Source organism: Hirundo rustica, chromosome 7, assembly GCF_015227805.2.
Source record: "Hirundo rustica isolate bHirRus1 chromosome 7, bHirRus1.pri.v3, whole genome shotgun sequence".
Classification (NCBI taxonomy): Eukaryota; Metazoa; Chordata; class Aves; order Passeriformes; family Hirundinidae; genus Hirundo; species Hirundo rustica.
In genome coordinates, this window is record NC_053456.1 from 25,555,499 (window position 1) to 25,575,223 (window position 19,725).

The 19,725-nt window shown below is 48.6% G+C and overlaps 1 protein-coding gene across 6 annotated transcripts in view; it reads left to right on the forward strand.

Moving 5' to 3' along the window:
• NRP2 (neuropilin 2) overlaps positions 1-19,725 on the forward strand; it is an 88,062-nt gene that overhangs the window by 42,102 nt on the left and 26,235 nt on the right. For all 6 annotated transcript variants that reach the window (XM_040070173.2, XM_040070176.2, XM_040070174.2 and 3 more), the window contains exons 8-12: positions 2,768-2,912; positions 3,215-3,564; positions 4,422-4,566; positions 8,276-8,392; positions 10,932-11,084. In XM_040070173.2, coding sequence (XP_039926107.1) covers positions 2,768-2,912; positions 3,215-3,564; positions 4,422-4,566; positions 8,276-8,392; positions 10,932-11,084 — 910 coding nt within the window. The remainder of the gene's footprint in view (positions 1-2,767; positions 2,913-3,214; positions 3,565-4,421; positions 4,567-8,275; positions 8,393-10,931; positions 11,085-19,725) is intronic.

Consider the following 19,725-nt stretch of genomic DNA (forward strand, 5'->3'; position numbering starts at 1 on the left):
AATAGCAATGTTCTATTTTGGTAGAGAGGGAAGAACTCTTTGCTTTCTTGGCACTCCCAATTTCACACATTTTCTTGCTAGTTCTTCCTATGCCGTGAGTGCTAATTTGAGGCAGGGTGTAGAGCCCGCTGAAGTCAATGGGCCTCTCTCCGCGGTGTGCTGGAGCTCTGGGGTCAGCGCTTTCCGCACAGGGAAACCAGGGGGTCAGGGTCAGACCCTGGTCAGCAGCACCAGGACCTGTGGGCTCACAGTGCATTTCCACTGGGGAAGGAGGCTGAAAGGTCAGCAGGCATGTGGGAACACCTCAGGTCACTAACAGCACCAGGCACGTGCCCTCTGGAAGTGGCCCCTTTCTGTTATGTTGGACAGGGTGCGAAGCGATGGCTTGCCGTGATCAGCTGGGGCTGCTCAGAAGCGAGGCTCAGTGGAACAGATCCTACCAGTGCAGCTGATAGCAGAGCTGGAAGTCAGGTGCCAATTCTGCCCTCACAAGCTGGCAGTCTGGAGTGTCATGGCCCAGATGAAGAGTTCATAGCTTGTTGAAAGTGATCTAGCCTAAGTTGCTGATTTCTTAATCTAAAGCAGAATTGAAATTGCTCTTCTTGGAAGCAGGTAGTTGGGACCGAGGTCGTCTAAGAGATGTTTTCAGTGATACCTATAGTAGTGATAAAGTTTTGGGGCTCAGTCCTGCTTCTGCTTCCTGTCAAGCTTGACTGTGCAGGAGTCAGCAACAAATTATGCTGGTGTAAATTTGGATTCTGGCCCCTGATGCTTGTATGTGCGAAGTGAGCTAAAAAAGAACAAAACTTGAAATATGTCAAATCAAAAAGAGCAGCAAACCTCGTCAGTGATTGTTAAACATGCTGGTCCATATGCAACCTTTGGCTCATGGAGTCTTCACACTGCTGATGGTGGGAAGCAAATAGAGGTTGCCAGGAGAAGACTCCACTGGACTTACTGCCCTTGGACATCTGCTGGGGCCACCACTAGGAGCTGTCCTCTGGGACAGAGGGACCTTTGGTCTGACCTGACCTGCTGCTTCTTGTGCTAAATAGTTGCACTGACTCAGATAAACATTTCCTGTCCTCCGGTGTTAGGTTCAGAGGTAAGGTGTTGTGTGTCAGCTCCTGTGCTGGCATAAAGCTGAAGGCTCCGCTGTGGTGTGGAAATATATCCATTTAAATTGTTTGTGTGTGTGTCTGTGTGTCTGTGCCCATGAGTTTACAAGACACACACATGCCTGGAGAGTGTTTCACAGTAACAGCTCTCCTTATAGCCCTCCTGCTGGAAAAAAAAGGGTATTTGGCGTCTGCTGAGCCAGGAAAAGGATGGGAAGTGAGGTCAGACAGGATAAAATAGGATATTAAAAACACATAAACCATGCTGTGTTGCTAAACGGTAGCAGCATGATATATATTCTCTAGATTAGCATTTCTGCTCAAGTTCACATCAGCCCCTCATCCCAATTACCAGCCAGATTTGCCACTGATTCCCTCTGTGGGGTGGCTGCTCCCTGCCCTGAAGGAGCGGCTGGCAATGTGCAGGGGCAGCCCAGAGCTGGCTGGGGTGCTGTGAGCAGCCCTGTAAACAGCCTCTGCACGCCCTGCCGTGCTGGATCCTGGGAGAGGAGAAGTAACACGTGCCATCTGCAAGCCTACAGCCACAGGAGGCTTACAAAATTCTTCCTAGCTGCTATTCAAGGCAAGGGGCCAGGATTCCGCCTCACCCCTTCTTCTGTCCTCAGTAGTTTAACTCTCCCTCCCACAGGAGACTGGTGCCAAAGATTACGCTCTCCTGCTTTCCTGAGATAAACTTACTGGGAACTCTGTGCTTAGTACACATACACATGGTGGGAGCTTGCAGAAGAACCCAGCCGGCATCCTGGTGTGGATGTGATTCCTGGCTGAGATGGGAGGATAGTCTAGCCCTGTCCCAAAGTGCCTGGAGTGAAAGCAGGCAATGCCTGCAGCCTAGGTCTGTGAGCTCTAGTCCTTTATGCTGGGGCAGAGAAAGGGTTGAAATTTACTCTCCCCCTGGGTATTTCCTTTTTCCCTCCTTCTCTCTCTCTCTCTTTTTTCTTTTTTTTTTTTTTTTTCCCCTGCTATGGCTTTGCAGCCTAAAATAGAAACACATGTATCCAGTCCTTGTCCGACCTATTAAAAAAATGGGCAGAAGAGGTGGATCTAACATCCATCTGGTAGTTATTGATTATGGCCATCTGGTTAGGCAGCAGCCTTTTCATACCATGTGTGCTCATAAACTCCCAAGAAGCTGTCTCCATGCGGCAGGTTGCACGTGCACGGGACAGGCAAAGGCAAGGGGCTGGCTGAGGCAGCAGCTTGTCACCGCAGGCAGAGGTGCTTCCTTCCCGCTCACACCACTGCTTGCGTGTGATGTTTCACGGTGGAGCCCAGTGTAAGGATGTGTCAGGGTGTCAGACCGTCTGGGGCATCTGGTCGTCTGTGGTGGAGCAGTTCTAGGTCTGAGGGCAAGCTGGGAGCAGCCTGGTAGTCTGAGGTGCCTCGGAGTGCGGTGAGAGGCATTAGGCAGAAAGCTCCTGGGCCTCCTGCCTGGTAGGAGCTTGCTCCTCCAGGAGCCATGCTCTCCTGACTGCAGCTCCCATCTCCCTGCAGGCCCTGGTGCTTGCCCTGGCTGGAGGCTGGCCCTGACCAGAAAGCCTTTCCTCGGGTTTCCCTGGTGAGATTGTTTTGATGTCTATCTGGTGAGGATGTAACAAATATACATTTGTGCCTCCCTTCCCTTGCAGACATTTCAGGCCAATGAGGATGCCACAGAGGTGGTTCTCAACAAGATCCACAGCCCCGTGCTCACACGCTTCGTGCGCATCCGTCCGCAGACCTGGCACAACGGCATTGCCCTGCGGCTGGAGCTCTATGGCTGCCGCATCACGGGTGAGGGTGCCCTCCTCCCCCTGGCTTCAGCGCTCCTCTCCGTCCCTCCGACAGCCTGTCCCAGGGTGCTGGCCCTTGCTGCTGTCCCGGCTGCTGCCGGTGGGAATGGTGACGCTGTGACTAGCATGGAGACACCCATTGCAAGGGACCCGCTTGGAGGGTCAGGAGCTCCAGGTCCTGGAGGGAGGGGGAAATGCCCAGAGCTGGTGATGGTTTAGTGTCCAGAGCTTAATGCTGTGAGGAGAACCACGAGCACTTCACTTCAACTACCCTGACTGTCCGTGGCCTTTCCTTCCTTGCAGATTCACCCTGCTCCAGCTTGCTGGGAATGCTCTCTGGCCTCATCCCTGACTCGCAGATCTCCGCCTCTTCCATCAGGGGCTATGACTGGTCTCCCAGCATGGCCCGCCTGGTGAGCAGCCGCTCGGGCTGGTTTCCCCGCGTGCCCCAAGCCCAGCCCGGGGAGGAGTGGCTGCAGGTGGACCTTGGCGTCCCGAAGAACGTCAAAGGCGTCATTATTCAGGGGGCTCGTGGAGGGGACAGTGTGACCGCCACTGAGTCCCGTTCCTTTGTGAAGAAGTTTAAGGTGGCCTACAGCATGAATGGAAAGGACTGGGACTTCATCCAGGACCCCAAAACAATGCAAGCCAAGGTAGGCACTGCCTGGAGCAGCTGCAAAACAGGATATGTTTCTGACTAGCTTCAGTCTGCCTGATGGGGTCTTGGGAAATTGGCTGTCCACTCCCACAGAGACCTTGGGAGCTAGGGTCTGAAAGAGGAAGATGAGTCAAAACTCCTCCTTAGGGAATTTTCTATATCTGAAGTCCCTTTCTATATCTGAAGTCACTGGTTTCACCCTGAAATTCCCCATATTTTTTCCTTGTCATTGGAGTTCCCCATAATGTTTCTGCTTAGTGGTGTGGGAGTGGCAAGGGGCTTGCTGAATAAATAAATTCTCTGCCACTGCCTGTTCAGTTTTTATGCATACTTCTCTGCCTAAATTTTGGGGAAGTTTAATTTTTCCTGATCCTTCAAATGAGGGCTGATGCTATCTATAGCCCTCTGTTTGTTCCCCACAGACTTTAGTTCGTGCACGTAAGCTGAAAAACAGCAGTACTTGGACTGTGAGGAGCACCAAGCATTTACACCATCCTAGAACATGCAGTAGCTTCTTTATTTACCAAGGGACAAATCTGACCCCATTTACGTGTGAAGTTACTGGATATTCCCCAGCCTTCCCTTGCATGGCTTGGATCAGAATCTAAGCCCTGGATTCTGAGCAGAGGCCAGGAGAGATTGTGCAAGTTTCTTAGAAATAGCCTGGCTGGTCCTCTTGAAACTGAGGAGGAACAGCCCAGTTTCTGCTCAGCTGGGCTCAATGGCTTGGACAGCTAAACTACTCGAAACTGTGGCTGCGTTCTGCCGGACCTGAAATGTCAAATCTGGCTGAGAGCATGTGAAGTGCACACATCTCTTGCCTTTTGTCTCTCTCTCTGTTTCTCTCTGTAGCTTTTTGAAGGCAACATCCACTACGACATCCCTGAAGTCCGGAGGTTTGACCCTGTTCCTGCCCAATACATCCGAGTGCACCCAGAGAGGTGGTCCCCAGCGGGAATAGGAATGCGCCTGGAGGTGCTGGGCTGTGACTGGACAGGTAGGAACCCCTTCTCCTCTGCCCACTGGCTGCTCTGGAGCCAAGCACTAAACCAGCAAGGTGCAAACTTCAGATTATTCCCTGCTGTCCTACCTCGGCCATGCTGTGGCAGGGAGACTGCAGCCATGAAGGCAGCACCTGTAGGGGGGCTTGGCCTCACCTTTTTATTTCCACCTTGAAAAGAACTGGCCTTGATGCAGGATGTAGCAGCAATGTTTGGACTCCAAGTTTCACACAGAGCCCCATGCAGAATCTGTCTTCAACTCCCTTCACACTCCCTTCAGATCTTTTACCTGGACATTGTGCAGTCTTTCACAGTCTCTTATGTTAGAGGACATTTGGGCTTTTTAGTCCAAATAATAAGACAAAAAAGTAGGAGGAGAAGCAGAGGTGCAGTGACCAATACTTCATATCCTGAGCTGCCACAACGAGGCTTTGCTGTAATGACAACAATCCCTCTCTCATGAACCCCGTGTGCAAACCTTCTTGCAGACGAGACTGGGGCGTTAACTCTATGACATCTCTACAAACATCCCTTAGACCCAGGAAATTTGTTCACTTTTGCCCACCTGTTTTCCACACATGGTATGCCTTTCAGCCACCACTGTTTTTAATGCAGAGACGAAAACTGATTTCACACACTCACTGGGATCAGTAAGAGGTTGTGCCTCTGACCCTTTGAGATTCAGTAGTGATTGATTTCTCCATAGTTTAATCCACAAATGCAAAAAATGCTCCCAAAGGGTCATTGGGTCTGATGCTAACTTTGCAGCGCCAGCGGTTAGTTGTCCTCTTTTTTAATCTTTTATTTTTTAATAATCTGCTTACATATGAATCTGGAGTCCAGATGTCAGTGATCAAGAGGTATGATTTCCATTTTATAAACACATCTGTAGAAGGCATTTTCTTGTTAGAATTCCCATTCTAGGAAGCTTGAAAGACAGAGCTTTTTTTACCCTCTTGTGCAGCCCTTACTACCATTTCCTCCTGTGATGTGCTGCAAGATGCATTGCAAACACTTAACAGCAAATCACACAACACACGTACACGCTATCAATAACAGTAATTTTTCACTTTTGAAGTCAATGGTAAATATCCCCCCGGACTGGCAATCCACTGTAAATTATCTAAACTTTAAATCAGATTAGATCTTACTTTAAATCTTACGACATCTTAGGATGTTGTGGGAGAAGCAGGTGCGAGAAGCAGGAGCTGAGGGCTTTGTGCACAAGTGGTCAGGCAGCTCCCACATTGCCGCTTCCTGCAGCTCCCAGGAGTCTCCAGCTGCCAATCTCTGCAGAGCGCTGCTGGACGGTGCATCACAGCGCTGCATCACTGCAACACAGGGAGGCAGTCACACAGGACCTCCAGCCATGTGCATGCCAGCCCTTCCACTGCACTGCTCCAGCTTAGAGAGTAAAAAGGGTTTGTCATCTTTAACTTCTTGTGCTATTTTTGGCCCAAATTTTCTTTTACATGTGTGTCCATGCTCATTTTCAATATCAGTAGCAACAGCACATGTTTTTTCCAGTCGAGGTGCTTTATGGTCATTTCCCAGTCTGGGTAATAATTTGCACATTGTAATGTTTAAGACTCAACTGCCAGGTCATAAATATCTGTAGCTTTATTAATCTACAGCTTTGTAATCAGAGCAGGGCTTGTAATCTTGTGGATTCACCGTGTTATAAAAAGCATTTATATCCCTGATGCAACCTGGGGAGCAGAGATAGCCCATGGCATTATCTGCATGTGTAATCCAGGCTGGCTACATGCAGCAGGCCTTGACAGTCCCCAGACAAGGGCCCTCGTTTGCTGGGAGGACCCAGGCACGTTAGAAAAGGGGCTGTGAAAACCCAGGCAATTGCACTTGCTTGGCAACAAGATTAAGAAACGGATTAAAACAAGATAATTAAAAGTATTTTCAAGTGAGGGTCTAAGCCCATGTGCACCCTGCCCAGGTGTTTCTATTTCTTATCAGCAGCAAGCATCTTAATTACTGAGCTAAACAGGTAACAGCCGCAACTGGGCTCACAAACTAGCTGGCTACTAACCCAAAAATTGGGAAGCAGGCAGTCAGCAATTGGCTTCTTTCAAAGACATGCCAAAATTTTTCCTCTGAAGAGTGGAGAATGATGAATGTTCACTTGCAGCTGGGTTTCTCTCCTTTGAAGTTCCAAACATCTGGTTTCAATTGCTCAGTGACTTTGCATTTTGATTAGCAGTTACCACCAGTCGAACAGACACTTGCAGGGCCAGGGAGGAGTGAGAAAGCGAGCAAGCAAGAGCTCTCTTTTTCACTTTCTATTTCACACATGACGCTGTCCTGCCTGTTATTTTCATTATCTCTTGTAACCATCGTGTTGCGGCTCCGCCATGGTAACTGATTTCTCAAGATATATTTCTGTGGCTTGTCCAGGGCAATGCAACCCTGTTGATTTACATCCGCTCAGCATCTGTGTCCCATATGGGATTTGGCTTTCAAGGTCCTTCCACATTGTCACATTTCAGCTATAAATCTTGATATACAGGAACAACAACCTAAAAAAAATGTACCAGCTCTAAATAAGTTCCAGCTTTTGATATGTTGCTTTCACCTGCTACTTTTTTTTTTTTCTTTTTTTTTTAATGACATTTTTTCTGTGCCTGGCTGCTTGCAATTTGCTTCTTGGTTGCATTTGGAGTTTTATGGGGTTGTAACAAATTTGAACTTACAAATTAAAATACTTTGAGGTTATTTGGTGTTTTATCCTGAACAAAAGACAGCCACTGGAAAAAAAAAAAACCAAAAAAACACCCAGACAGTTGATGTACAACATGTTTAATAACAGGAAAATAAAAGGGCATAAAGGAGCCTATGGAAAATATTCAATGTATTTAGCCATTTCCTCCTGCTTCTGGCTTTATTAAATGATATCCTGAAGGGTGCCGACAAAAGAAACACAATCACACATAACTGAGCAAAGCTGCCTCTTTCTAAAAGTGGAAAGAATCCAGTCTGCTGTACTTCACTTAATGCACCCATAAAAGGAGAGTTTGCTGGAACCTAATGTCATTTACTGTTGATGTTAATATCCTTCCCTTTCTTGCTTAAATTTCCCCTGACACCTGCTTGGAGGTTGTCACACATGGGCCACGTTAGAGAAAGGGAAATTGGACAGAGACCCTTTGAAGGCGTAGTCAGGAGCCTGGAGTGCGAAACCAGATGCGTTCTGCAGCGAGCCAGAGCTCACTAGGGGATCCTCTGGGTCCGTTTGCGGTTACATCATTTGTGGGTTTGAGTGACTTGTTTTATAAATTGGCACAATTGGTGGGAATGTTGTGTGTGTTTTTTCAACGTGTCATATGCCTTTACGAAAGAAAAAGATGTTCTGCCCGTGATCTCACTTATCCAGTAATGACAGCTAAGTGGATTGCCAACACCCGTGTAGATTGTAGATTAAAAAATTAAGAGAAAAAGTGGTGTGTATGTCTAGAGAAGAGGCTTGTTCAGTGGGAACTCCAAATCCATAGAACTACCACATGGAAAGACAGTTCATCTGAAGTTCAAACTGTGCTGACATTAGTAGCATGTGGAAATCTCATGGCATACTTGTTCCATCTCTTCCTGCCATTACAAGAACATGAGAAAAATATTTTTTTGCCCTGTTTCTACTACCTGGGCTTCTTGTACTGTCTGTTGCAAACAGCTTCTCTACTCCATTTTTTTCAGATGTCAGGCCCACTGCAGAGACGCTGGTGCCCACTTTGCAGAGTGAAGAGACCACCACTCCCTACCCCACAGATGCAGAGGCAACCGACTGTGGCGATAGCTGTGGAGAAGAGGAGGGTATGTATCAGAGCAGCACATCTTTATCTCAATAACTGATGGGTTAAGAGCTAGGAAAATGCTCTTATCTTCCCATTAGCTCTGATACATGGGGCTGATTCCTGGAAAGCTTAGAGTAATATTATTAGTGATAGGCCGGGATTAAAAAAAAAAAAAAAACCAAAACAAACCCATAAACAAATCTGCCAAAATCTGATAAGTTCTATAAAGGAAGAATGGAAGAGCAAGAGATAGCAACTAATTCAGTCCCTAGGGTACAAGGCATGAAGAGCTGGTCTCCCAGCTTCCTTACATGACCTGAAGAAACTCATTTAGCGCCCTGTTTAGAACCATCTCCATTCCAGATCACCTCTTGGCTGGATGTCATAAACTCGGAAGGTGATTCAGACTGCCTGGCATGTAGGGCTCCTTTTGCAGAGGTCACAAAGTAAATCACAACATATATTGAAGACTGATGTCCTGAACGCTTAGCTGCTAAGGATCATCTTCCCTAATATCAGCAGCTTAAAATTTTAGGAGGACAGTCTGGGCTCCTTGTGTGGGCGGTAGAGAGAGGGGAACGCGAACTCCATGCAGGATTTCATCTACCCAGTCCTAGATGGCTGTCAGATGTACCTTAAATGGTTTGGTATCTGCAGCACTTGGCTGTTTCTTCTGACAATGGGAGAAGCTGAATGTTAGTTTAGACCCCATGATGTGTTTGTAAAGAGCTGGTGCTGGGGAAGGCCTAATCTTCTCTGCCTCTTCTAATCTTCTTGCAAGGGAGGTGTGAGCTTCTAAAGGTTGCGAAATGTCCAGATGAAGAGGAGAGGGCTTGACAGAGCTGTGCTAGGTTAGTTGTACAGTACAGTGTTCAGGAAATGCACTCCCCTGGGTGCAACGGCAGAGCCAGGGCCTCAGCACTGGAGCATTTACACAAGGACTTCAACAAGAATCTCACAAGGAAAAACTATCCTCTGAAATAGCTCCTAGGACTTCTTTCACTACAGCTTTCAGTCCCAGATTAAAAAAAAAAAAAAAGAAAAAAAAATTAATGGGTTTTAAAATAAATAAATTTATAAAAGAACATTAATTGGCTTTTTCACAACTCCCATGGGGATTCTGCTGTACTTTAGTTCTAGAAATGTAAGTTGCAGAAGTAGCTCAAAGGGCCTTATTCTCATTGCTTTGTCTTAGTGATAAGCCTGTGCAACCCTGCAACCACTGAGGCACTTGGGAAAGTGCTGAGAGGAAATTTAGGCCAGTAACAGTCTGCAAGAACACAATTCCTGGGTGCAATCCAGGGCAAGAGAGCAAGCAGAGTATGCCGTGGAGCGTGGAACCAGCCTCCCTGTCAGCTTCCCTCAGATTTAGCAGCAATTTTCATTCTCATACTCCATAAAACAATGAGTGTGTTTCTCTGGACAATCAGATTTATGACAGCCAAACAGAAACAATGCTGCTCTCCAGGGTACGAGATTAGATTGGAATAAAAGGATCCATGATCTGCATTGTTTTATTTTGGAGTGGGAGCATTTAAAAAAAGCCCTCTGCCCCTTGCAGTGAAGTTCTCCTGATGCCTATCACTTGAGTCACTCACCTCCTTCTGACTAATGCTCACTTTGCGGGCACTGTGATTTAAAACTTCCTCTTTGCTCAGGAAAATCCTGGCCTATAATTAGGCTCCGACATGCATGTCCGCTGAGTGCTTGGTATGGATTCCGCCCCTTCTGCAGCCTCCGTGGCACATGACTGATTCCCTCAACGGAGGGAGCCAGCAGCTGCCTCACTGCCACATGCAGCCCCTGGCATGCGCCCGCCTGCCCACAGCCCTGTCTCTGCAGGAAAGCTCTCCAGAGCTTCCAAAGCTGTTGGCACAGGGGAATTAACCCTGCTCCTGTTTCAAGATGGAAAGTTAAAGGACTTGCCCAACGACCATGTGGTGAGTCCATAGCAGAGCTAGAAATAGAGGCTGGCTTCTTTCACTCAGAATCCAAAAGCTTGAGCTCATGGTGGCCCCACGTTTTCCCTGGTAACATTTCCACGGGAAGGTAGGAAGCAGTGAGTGACAGCTCTCCAGGATGACAGACAGCTCCCGTCTGGTGCAAGTGGCTAGGTCTGTCACTCAGGAGCTGGGTTTCTGGAGCACTTGAGATTCTCCTTTTGGAGCCAGGCAGGAACTGCTGAGCATGGGGCACTCAGGAAGGGCTCTTCCCTGACATTTAAAAAGGTATTTAATATTGACCACTCTAGGGGAGGAAGAGAAGGTGCTGATTAGAGTCTGGAAGCATTTGGTTCTTGCTTTTATATTTGCTTAGTTTGGTGGATTAGCCACAGGACGTGGTGTGAACATTTTGATGATGCAGAACTTACGGCTGATCCTTGGAGCTGAGGAAATGTGAGATAGGTTAAAAGCATCAGCGTGAGTGAGATTTCATGCTTTCCTCGGTTTTGATGGCTTGCCAGCTATTTTAGTTTTGGGTTGTTTTTTAATAGCAACCCTTCATGCGTAGGTCATTTTTTAATCCGACTTTATTTTGCTTGTATTTCTTTTTATAAGATTTCCAACTCCCTGCAAACTTCAACTGCAACTTTGATCTTCCTGAAGACCTTTGTGGCTGGTCACACGACTTGGCAACCGGTTATACGTGGTCTTTTCAGCCCACAGGCACCTGGATTGGCAACTCTGAACCAAGCCCTGACGCTGTGCCTGGTAAGATGATTAATGCTGAAGGAGGGAGGAGAGAGCTGATGGGGCTTTCTCCACATGAACACTATGAATGATTATTGCACAGCTATCGTGAGTTGTGAAGGTTGTGCAGATCTGAACTTCTTTTATGGAAACTTTCAGATGCTTTACTGTATGGTTCATGACTTATTTATAGGACTGTGACTGCTGGCACTGAATTATACTAACTGTCCTCTTGAGATAGCTCTGAATCAGACACTGGGCTTTGAATCCCGTGGGACTGTGAAGGCTGGCCCAGGCTTTGTTCCACATCCTGATCCAAATGTCCTCTGTAGGATCCAGTGCTTTTCCCCCAGAATGCATTTCTTCCTCTCCCATATGTTACTCAGATTGCCTATAGTCTTCAGCTACTCTGCACTCTGGGCTTGCAGAGGCTGGATTTCAGTCTCCTCAAAGCAAAGGATGAGCTAAGCCCTAAGGATGCTGGAAATGCCAGCTTCTTGCTGTTTGACTTTTGCTCTTTTTCTCTTCTTGCTTTGGAAGCGGAGGATTTGCATGACTGTGACAGAGCCTAATTTCGGGAGGTCCTCACTGAGATGTGCTGGCATGGGTTGCAAGGGTGGCCCGCCTCTGGCAACGTGGTTGACAGATCAAGTTCTTCAGCTTCACATCTTGGAACTCACGCCAGGACTAGTGTGCTTTCCCTATCCCTCATTGACTTTGTGGCGTGGTTGGCACGAAGAACATTTGCCAATTTCCTTATGACAGTAGGCTGTGTCACTGTAGCACCACTTCACTCCGTCACAGCTTGTGAAAGTCAAGGCTCCCGCAGGCGAGCTGGCTGATCTTACCTGTCCTGGGCTCTGCCCTGATGCCTGGTGATTCCAGCGTCTGCATGTCCCGTGCCCAGGGAGCTGAGCACGGTGTGGGCCCCTCCTCGCCCTCCCCGGGTAAGGCTGAGCCTCGGAATGCAAACATTCAGGAGAACCTGTTAGCCACCTGGCAGAGTCGCTGGCCAGATTGGCAGTGCCGCCAGCCAGTTGGAAAGCCGTGCAGCCAACACCTGGTAGGCAGTGCTAAAGAGGAAAATATGTATTCCAGAAACATATGGGAAGAGGAGAATCTGCTACATCTCCACACACAAATCACCCCCACACAAATGCACACATCATTCCTCTCTTCGGCTCCTGAGGTGCTTAGCTCTTCCCTAAGAGACACGGTAATGCTGTAAGTGCAGCCCATATGGACATCTGAAAAATTCTATGGCGTGACACAGGGATACAGGGTCTGCTATGGAGAAAAATATTTTCATATTTCAAGTGTTTATCTCTTCAGCATTTGAGTGCTTTAGAAGATTAATATCTGGAGCTCAGTGGAGCCTCAGGCAACAGGAGAGAACACTTACAGCCAGCCCCAGACTTAATAACCCTCCCCATCTCATTCACTGTAATAATGTTTAATTAATATAAGTCTCCTGCAAGTAGGATAAAAATTACTTATTTTTATAACTCAGACTCAATTTTTCATTTCATTTCCTCTCCCCTGAGTCTCCCCACAATTAGTTGGCCATAGTTTCTTAGAAGATCCTGTTGTAGCCCAGGAGAGGCTGATGCTGCCTCAGACAGCACGGAGTATGCAGTCCTGGTTTTTACCCTTCTGCTCTTTGTCCTTTTTCTCAGTTATGGAGTGCACGGTTTCACTGTTGGAGCTGGGGAATGTCGTCCTACTGAGTTGGGTGGCGTGTCTTCGTGCCAGTGTGGAGCACTCTCCCTGAGGGTGCAGTGCAGAGTCAGGCACTGAGGCACCGAGGGGGTGCAGGCAGGAACTCCAGCAGCGCTCTGCAAGTCATGGGCTGTGTGGGCAGGGGAGGAGGAGGTGGTGGCTCCAGGGGGCTGGAGTGACTTACCCACAGCAGTGGGGGAGCCAGCAGCAAATGCCAGCACGGGCTGAGGGGTCAGCACTGGCACTGCCATGGATCTGCCTCCTGGCTGGCTCGGGCAAGGGTGTGCCATCCGGGCATCTGTGGGCATCGGCTGCCTTGCCCCCATGGCGCAGGGCTGCAGAGCAGCTGGAACACAAAGGCATCACTGCTATGCCACACTTTGGTCCTGCTCTTAGAAATTAAGAAGACATGACACAAAAAGAAGCAACTATTTAGGGTTTTTTCCTCCCCCAAGAGCTCTTAAAGGCAACTGGAGAAACATGAAAAAGAGGCAATGCCAGCTCCTTGGTGGGGACAGAATCAAAGCATTGTTTGGTTCACACTCCCCCATTCTTCCCCTGCCCTTCCCTCATGCTCCCTCCAGCACTTTGTTTCTAGTTAGAAAATTCACGCTCACACTCCAGGGAGCAAGGAATGAAAAGCCGTTGTTCGGGGTGGTCTTTGCTTGTGAATTCCCCACCCTGGGGTGAGCAGTTGGGTGAGAGAGAGCAGCTGTGCTTGGTTAGAGGCAGGGCAAAAGTTAAGGGGAACTCAAGGCTGCTGGAGTCCAATTGACTCTGATTTAAAGGTGCTGGCCCAGGCTAGAGGCCATGGCTGCTCCACAGTAGCAAGAAAGTGCACTGTGCCTTTAAGAGCTAAATGGAATGTGTTTCTACTTCTTTTGAAAATGGCAAAACAAAAATTAAAATTAAAAAGGAAAAAATAATAATGAAAGGAGGAGCCCTGGCTCAGTCTGCATAAGAGAGAGGGGGAAGGAAATGACCATGGTGAAATATCCTCTGTGAGGCGCTTGATTAGAAAAGTCTGCTGAGAGACAGGCCTGAATTCCTCAGATATCTCCCAATTTCATTTTATGCGCTGCATGCAATTCCTCCTTGTCTTTGGCACGGAGAGCTTCTCAAGACTGACAAGACACCCACTGCTCTCATTCCACTATTTTTATTTCCAAGATACTCTTTCAGGCAGCTCTGCATTTCTTTTTTTAGCCCTGTGTTCCTTGGGCTCTTCGCACCATGGATTAACTCCACGTCCTCTCCTGCAGGCTCCCATTACACGTCTGGGGACCTCATTGGTGAAAGTGGACCCAAAGTGTCCAGCTCAGCAGAAGCCCAGCATGGTTCCAACTGCTACCTGCCCTTTGCAAGCCTAGAAAATACCTTTGGCTCCTTTTCCATGCATCCATAAGAGATTGTCAGGATATTTTCCTCTATGGACTTTCAGATGCTTCCCATCCATAGAAAGATTCCCCGTAGCTGCACCCAGCAAGTTTCAAGGAGCAACAAGTTCAGGTTTCAATGAGATTTCATCCCCCCTCCTGCTGCATGCAATGGCAGCATGCCATTGGTGTCAGGATAAAGGTCTTAGGACCTGAAATTAAATCTGGGTTGGTAACTTGGGCACCTCAACTTTTCACCATCTTTGAATTTCACTGGGGTCTTGATCCTGAAGGGTCTAAAGATCCTGCGTTGTATCTTTAGTTGGTCGATGTCATTGTATTGCCCTCAGCAATGCTACACTAATAATGCCAGTATTGGAAGAGATGGAATCTCTGTGTACTGCCCATTTTCTCCCCTTCCCTTTTCTCGCAGTGTTTAAGTAAATACCCTGTGGTTCTGGAAGAGCTGTGGGATCTGCAGCTTTAGCATGAATTGCTTCTCCTGCGGGTGAACACAGCATCAGGGTCAGAGCCCTGGCAGCATCGTGAACCCTGTGTTGTTCGGATGTTGGCAGCTGTACGTGCACACAGAAAAGGGAGCACTTTTGACCTTGCAGCTCTCCTGACCACACAGCTTTTGGGCTGGGCTGCAAAAACCCACTGAGAGCTTCTCTTGTGGGCCGCGGCCTTGCTGGCTTTGAGGGTCAGGAATGCTGCTCGTTTAAGTTGCGGGCACTGCAGGGAAAGGTTTATTTGTTTCAAAGTGTTTTCAGCAGAGTGTTTATAGTGCTCTGAAGTTTCATAAGAGCTTGTTTTTTAAGAGAAACAAATGTTAAGCTGTTTTTAAGCTGACGGTGACCCCTTACCATTCCTGTGTTTTTCCCATGGGATCTTTAAAAGGAAAAGTTTCGTATTTTTTCTGCAATCTGTGAGAACTCCTGCCCGAAGGCCTTGATTCTACTGTGTCCAAACCAGCAGAAAGATTTTCATGGTGGTAACAGGGCAGGGCTGAACTGAAGTGGGTCTGCACTTACTCTTATGAGAGTCTCAGGGCTTGTGCCTTGGGGACACGTTTTGACCTCAAGGGTCAATCCTGTGTCCTTTGAAGTAGGAAGGACTTTTACTTGTGGGGTACGAAAGTCAAGCATTTCTGTGCAATGAGTGAGCAGCTGCACACTGTGGGAAGGAGACCACATATCCATCTCTGTCTCTCTTCGCTCCCCTCGCGTGCGGTGCAGACTGCCTCCCAGCAAAGCCGTACGTGTCTCTCTCGACTCTCATTTGCAGAGTGAGGACAGCAAATGCTAAAAAGTCCATCACACCCTGGCTGCCCACAGCACCCTGATCACAAGAGGTTTGCTGGGCATCGGCTGGTCTGTGTGAGTTCCCTGGCTGCAGGCTAGGGGCAGGCTCTGGTCGTCCATGTGCCCTTACTGTCTTTCATGAGAACAGGAGGTATGGCCACGGTCTGTTCCAGCAAAGCTCCTGCTTGCTTGCGCTGGGCTGGAGGCAGAAGAGAAGAAGCCATTTCTCTGGGGCTCACTGCTTGCCTCCAGTTGCTTTTTGGAGCCAGACACCAGAGCCATTCCCGCTAGAAAAGCAGGCTGGAATGCTCTCTGCAAGGCAAGATACCATCTCTCAAACCTCAGCGTGTGCACCACCCCACGGCCTCGCAGCAGCGAGTCACAGAGCAGGGCTGGGGAAAGGGGTTGCAGGAGCCAGGGGCAGCGTGCAGCCGCTGCAGTGCAGCACCAGCCTGCTCGGGCCGCAGTTGTGCAGGCACAGACGCCGTGCCGGTGGGGCTGTGCGCACCCTCCGTGTAGGGGCAGCAGGGTGCCCGCCACGCTGCCAAAGGACAGGCTTCGGTGCCTGGCAGCTCACCCAGCATAAATGTCGGGCTCTAATTGGCATCTGATTTGTCAGGGGCACTGTGCCCGCCCTGCAATCCCTGCAGGAGGTAGTAGGGCTCGCAGTTGCGCCAGGCTGTCGAGGCAGCGAGGCTTAATTGAGAGGACATAATGGCGGGTCCATTAGAAAGGCTCGGAAAGCAGGCTGAGAGCTTGGTTCTGGGGAAGTGTGGGATTTTATGCCTTTTGATGGGCTGATTTAGAAACTGAAATGGCAAGGACTTGGCAGGCTAATTAACACATAATCAAAATTGAGGGGATTTTCCAGTAGATGCAGTGGTCTAGTTAATATAAATATTAGTTTTATGGAGGATTGACTTCCCATCCTAAATGAAAGTCTGTCATTGAGGAGAGGCCTGTCGTGAAATTATAGCGGCAGCCTTTTGAGGTGAGTTCTCATGATTTGCCAAAAAATTTAAAAATATGGTAACTGTCCAAATTCAATCTGCATATTCATGCAGCTGCCATTTCCTTGCTACCAGACCACCCTGCAGTCATGAGGGCATCTGAGCTGATTTGGTCCCCAGGAATGGCAATAGCTGATGCAGCTTCCCCCTCACACGCCCCAGCAGAACAGCAGGATCATGCCTCACTGGGATGTTCCCTTGGCCATGACATAGTGTGGTTGGAGCGGCATTTGGGGCTGTGCAAGCAGCAGACAGTGCCCACAGCTGTGTGGTCACCTGTGGGATTTGACAGACAAGAGGTGGCTGCCACTGGGCTGCAGTGCTGCCAGCTAAAGCACGCCGTGCAGCAAAGGGGAGTGCAGCGACCTTTGAAGGGGCCTAAGTGAAAAGGCAATTCGTGTGATTCCTCCATGGGAGCAGCAGCTGTAACTCAACAATATCCAGTGAGGGGGAAATGCAGAGGGAATCTGAAATCTCAATAATTGCTTGTGTACATGCTGCCCAACGTGTTTTGCTGGAACACCTCCAGATGGGCTGCTGAGATCTGTGAGGGAAGGTGCTTTTCCTTGGGAGACGGTGAGATGTGCAGGACCCAAGCACAGGCAGGCTGACCTTGCAGAGGGGGTGCCTGCTGTGGCTTGTGCTTGCAGTCTGACCCAAACTGTGAGGCTTCACCCCCCATTGCCCCTAATGTCCTCTCAGATGGCTTCCTAGCAGGAGGGGACAGGTGTGCCAAGAGAAAACCGCGTTGCCCAGATGGTTGGTTTGCAGAGCCCAGCTGGTGATTTATCCAGGACTCACTGCCATGCACACAACGAGGGGCTCTGCCATCCTCTGGCTGGGGTGGTTCTACGTTCACATTACTGTCTCCCTTACATCCAGATGATCCCATAAATCTTCCATGAGATTTATGCCGTAGCATCAGTTGCAAAACAGCAGCAAAATGCCTGAGTGGATTTGTCCTGCCTTTTTTGAGCCGGTGCTTTGAACTACCAGTGCCAGTTCTGTGGGGGATGTAACTATCGTGTTAGGAATAGAGACTGCAAAGCAAAGTTCTGGGAAAGAGATTAAAATGCATTTCTGATCCTGGAAGAATTGATCAGCTCGTCGTTGCAGAGCTCCCTTCAAGTGTTTTAACAGGGGAAATCAGCCTTTCAGATGCTTTCTGTGCCAAAGGTTTCCATTTACTGTATCAAACAGAGTGACTACTGGAACCACTGGGCTTCCACATGCTGTTCCAACAATTTGATCCAGAATGCCCTTATTCAGTCAGTCTCAGCAAATTCGTAGGGCTTTTCCAAAGGTCCACGTAGCCATTAGAGTGATCCAGCCACTTCATCTTCAAATGACATAGGAAGTCATGCCTGCCTGCACTCAGCTTTCCTCCCCAGAAACCGGTACTGGTACCAGGAGCAAGAGCACATGGTGCCCTAACCCACTGCTACTTGCAGGGGAGCAGCTGGAATCACCACCCAAAGACTGATGAGCCTCCTTGCAGCCCTTGGGACTGACGTAGGTTCCTGGAGAGCTTTGTGGGCCCCAGCAAGAATTGGGCAGGGATCACAGGAGCTGGAGGGTTCCTAACTCTCTGAAAGATCCTGTGTTGTTGAGCGGAGCATTAGTTTTGGCTGCAGTTTAGGAGTGTCTTTGATTTCACGGTTTGATAGGAATGGGAACAAACAGAAGGTCAGTGTCAATCCTGGCAGGAGGGATGTGACTCAGAGGCACACAGGCTCTCCTGCTGAAGTGGCAAGGCAGCCACACTGGATGCCACTGGCTCCCAGGGTGTGGATAACGGGAGCAGTCCAGCCGCACAATTAGAACTGTTCCCTCTGGTCAGCTGTGGGCTATGGGTAGATACAAGGATGGCTCAAAACCCTGCACTCAGTCAGGCTGCTTAGATACTGGCACCAAAGGTTGGTCCTGAACTTTGAGGATCTGGATTTGATCATTCTTCAGCCTGGCTAGTGCTTTTATTAAAAATTTGCCTGTGAGACCGTTTCAGCTGCGAGATAAGTGTATGACTGCAGTCTGATTTGCTCCCTTGTTTGTTGTTGCTGTTCTTTTTTTGTTGCTGCTTTTTTCATTTGAAGAGGCTTGTAGTGAATTACAAAAAGAGAATTTTAATTCAGGAGACCTTGATGACTTATTATGCCTTATCACTCCTTAGGCATGGAGTACAGCTTGTTCTATTTTTTTAATTCCTCCACTTGTTTATCTCCCACATCTCCTCCTCCACTACTACCACTCTGAGGTAAATCACAAGAACACTCCTCCATTAGAAAACGGCATGGTACTTTTTCAAGTGATTCACTCAAGCAGGAGTCGGCAAACTTACTTTCATCCTTTTTTTCTGCTACTGTTTGTTGGCACAAAGTGCCAAGTGGCCCAGGGACATTTCATAGATGCTGGAAAATTTTGCTAAAATGCTGCTGTTTCTTTATGTGGCCGGTCAGGAACGGATTTGTCCTTCGCACAGCAAAATCAGTGAAAGTTCATAGGAGTGGATATGCTTTTGAAGTACTTTGATCACACATGCTAGGAGTAGAATGATGGCAAATATTCCTGTTATCTTGTCCTAAATTTATTTTAGAAGGCTGCATAGCTCACAGCAGTTGGTTTCTGCTCTCTGGCACTGACAGTCTTGCAATAGGGCCAGCGCCATTGATAAAACTCCCTTGGGCTGCAATGTCACCTGACTGACGAGCAGCAGCGAGGTCGGCTGCTGTTTTCTGGGTGGGACCTGTCTTTCCATGGATTCCAAGTTCTGGTTAAGGTTTTGGAGGTGTTTTGACTGCACTTTGCAAACACTCTGAGTACAGACGCTGCTCTCGCCGCTGCTGCGGGCACTGAAGCCACAGGGGGAGCAGAGCAGGCAGGGGCAAGCTGCTGCTCAGAGCTTGGCCCATCAGGCACAGCAGGCTAACATGTGGGGGAGGGAGGTAACAAGCCCTTCACTGTAGTTCTGGGGCAGAGATAATCCTCTTGTGCCTGGGCTGGCACATGCTGGCATGAAGCACCAGTGGCCCACTGTGTAGCAGGAGCAAGTGTGCACAACCCTCTGCTGAGCAAAATGCAAAATCTAGCAATATCTGTAGCTGGCCTGTCTGGGTCACCTCGCACTGCAGCTGGAGGAACACGAGGGACTCTGTCGTGACATTGGTCATGATGGAGGGACAGCTAAAGGCCACTTCAGCTACACACTTGGCTTTCAGTCTGTGCTAAGGGACTTCGGACAGCCAAGCTGCAAATG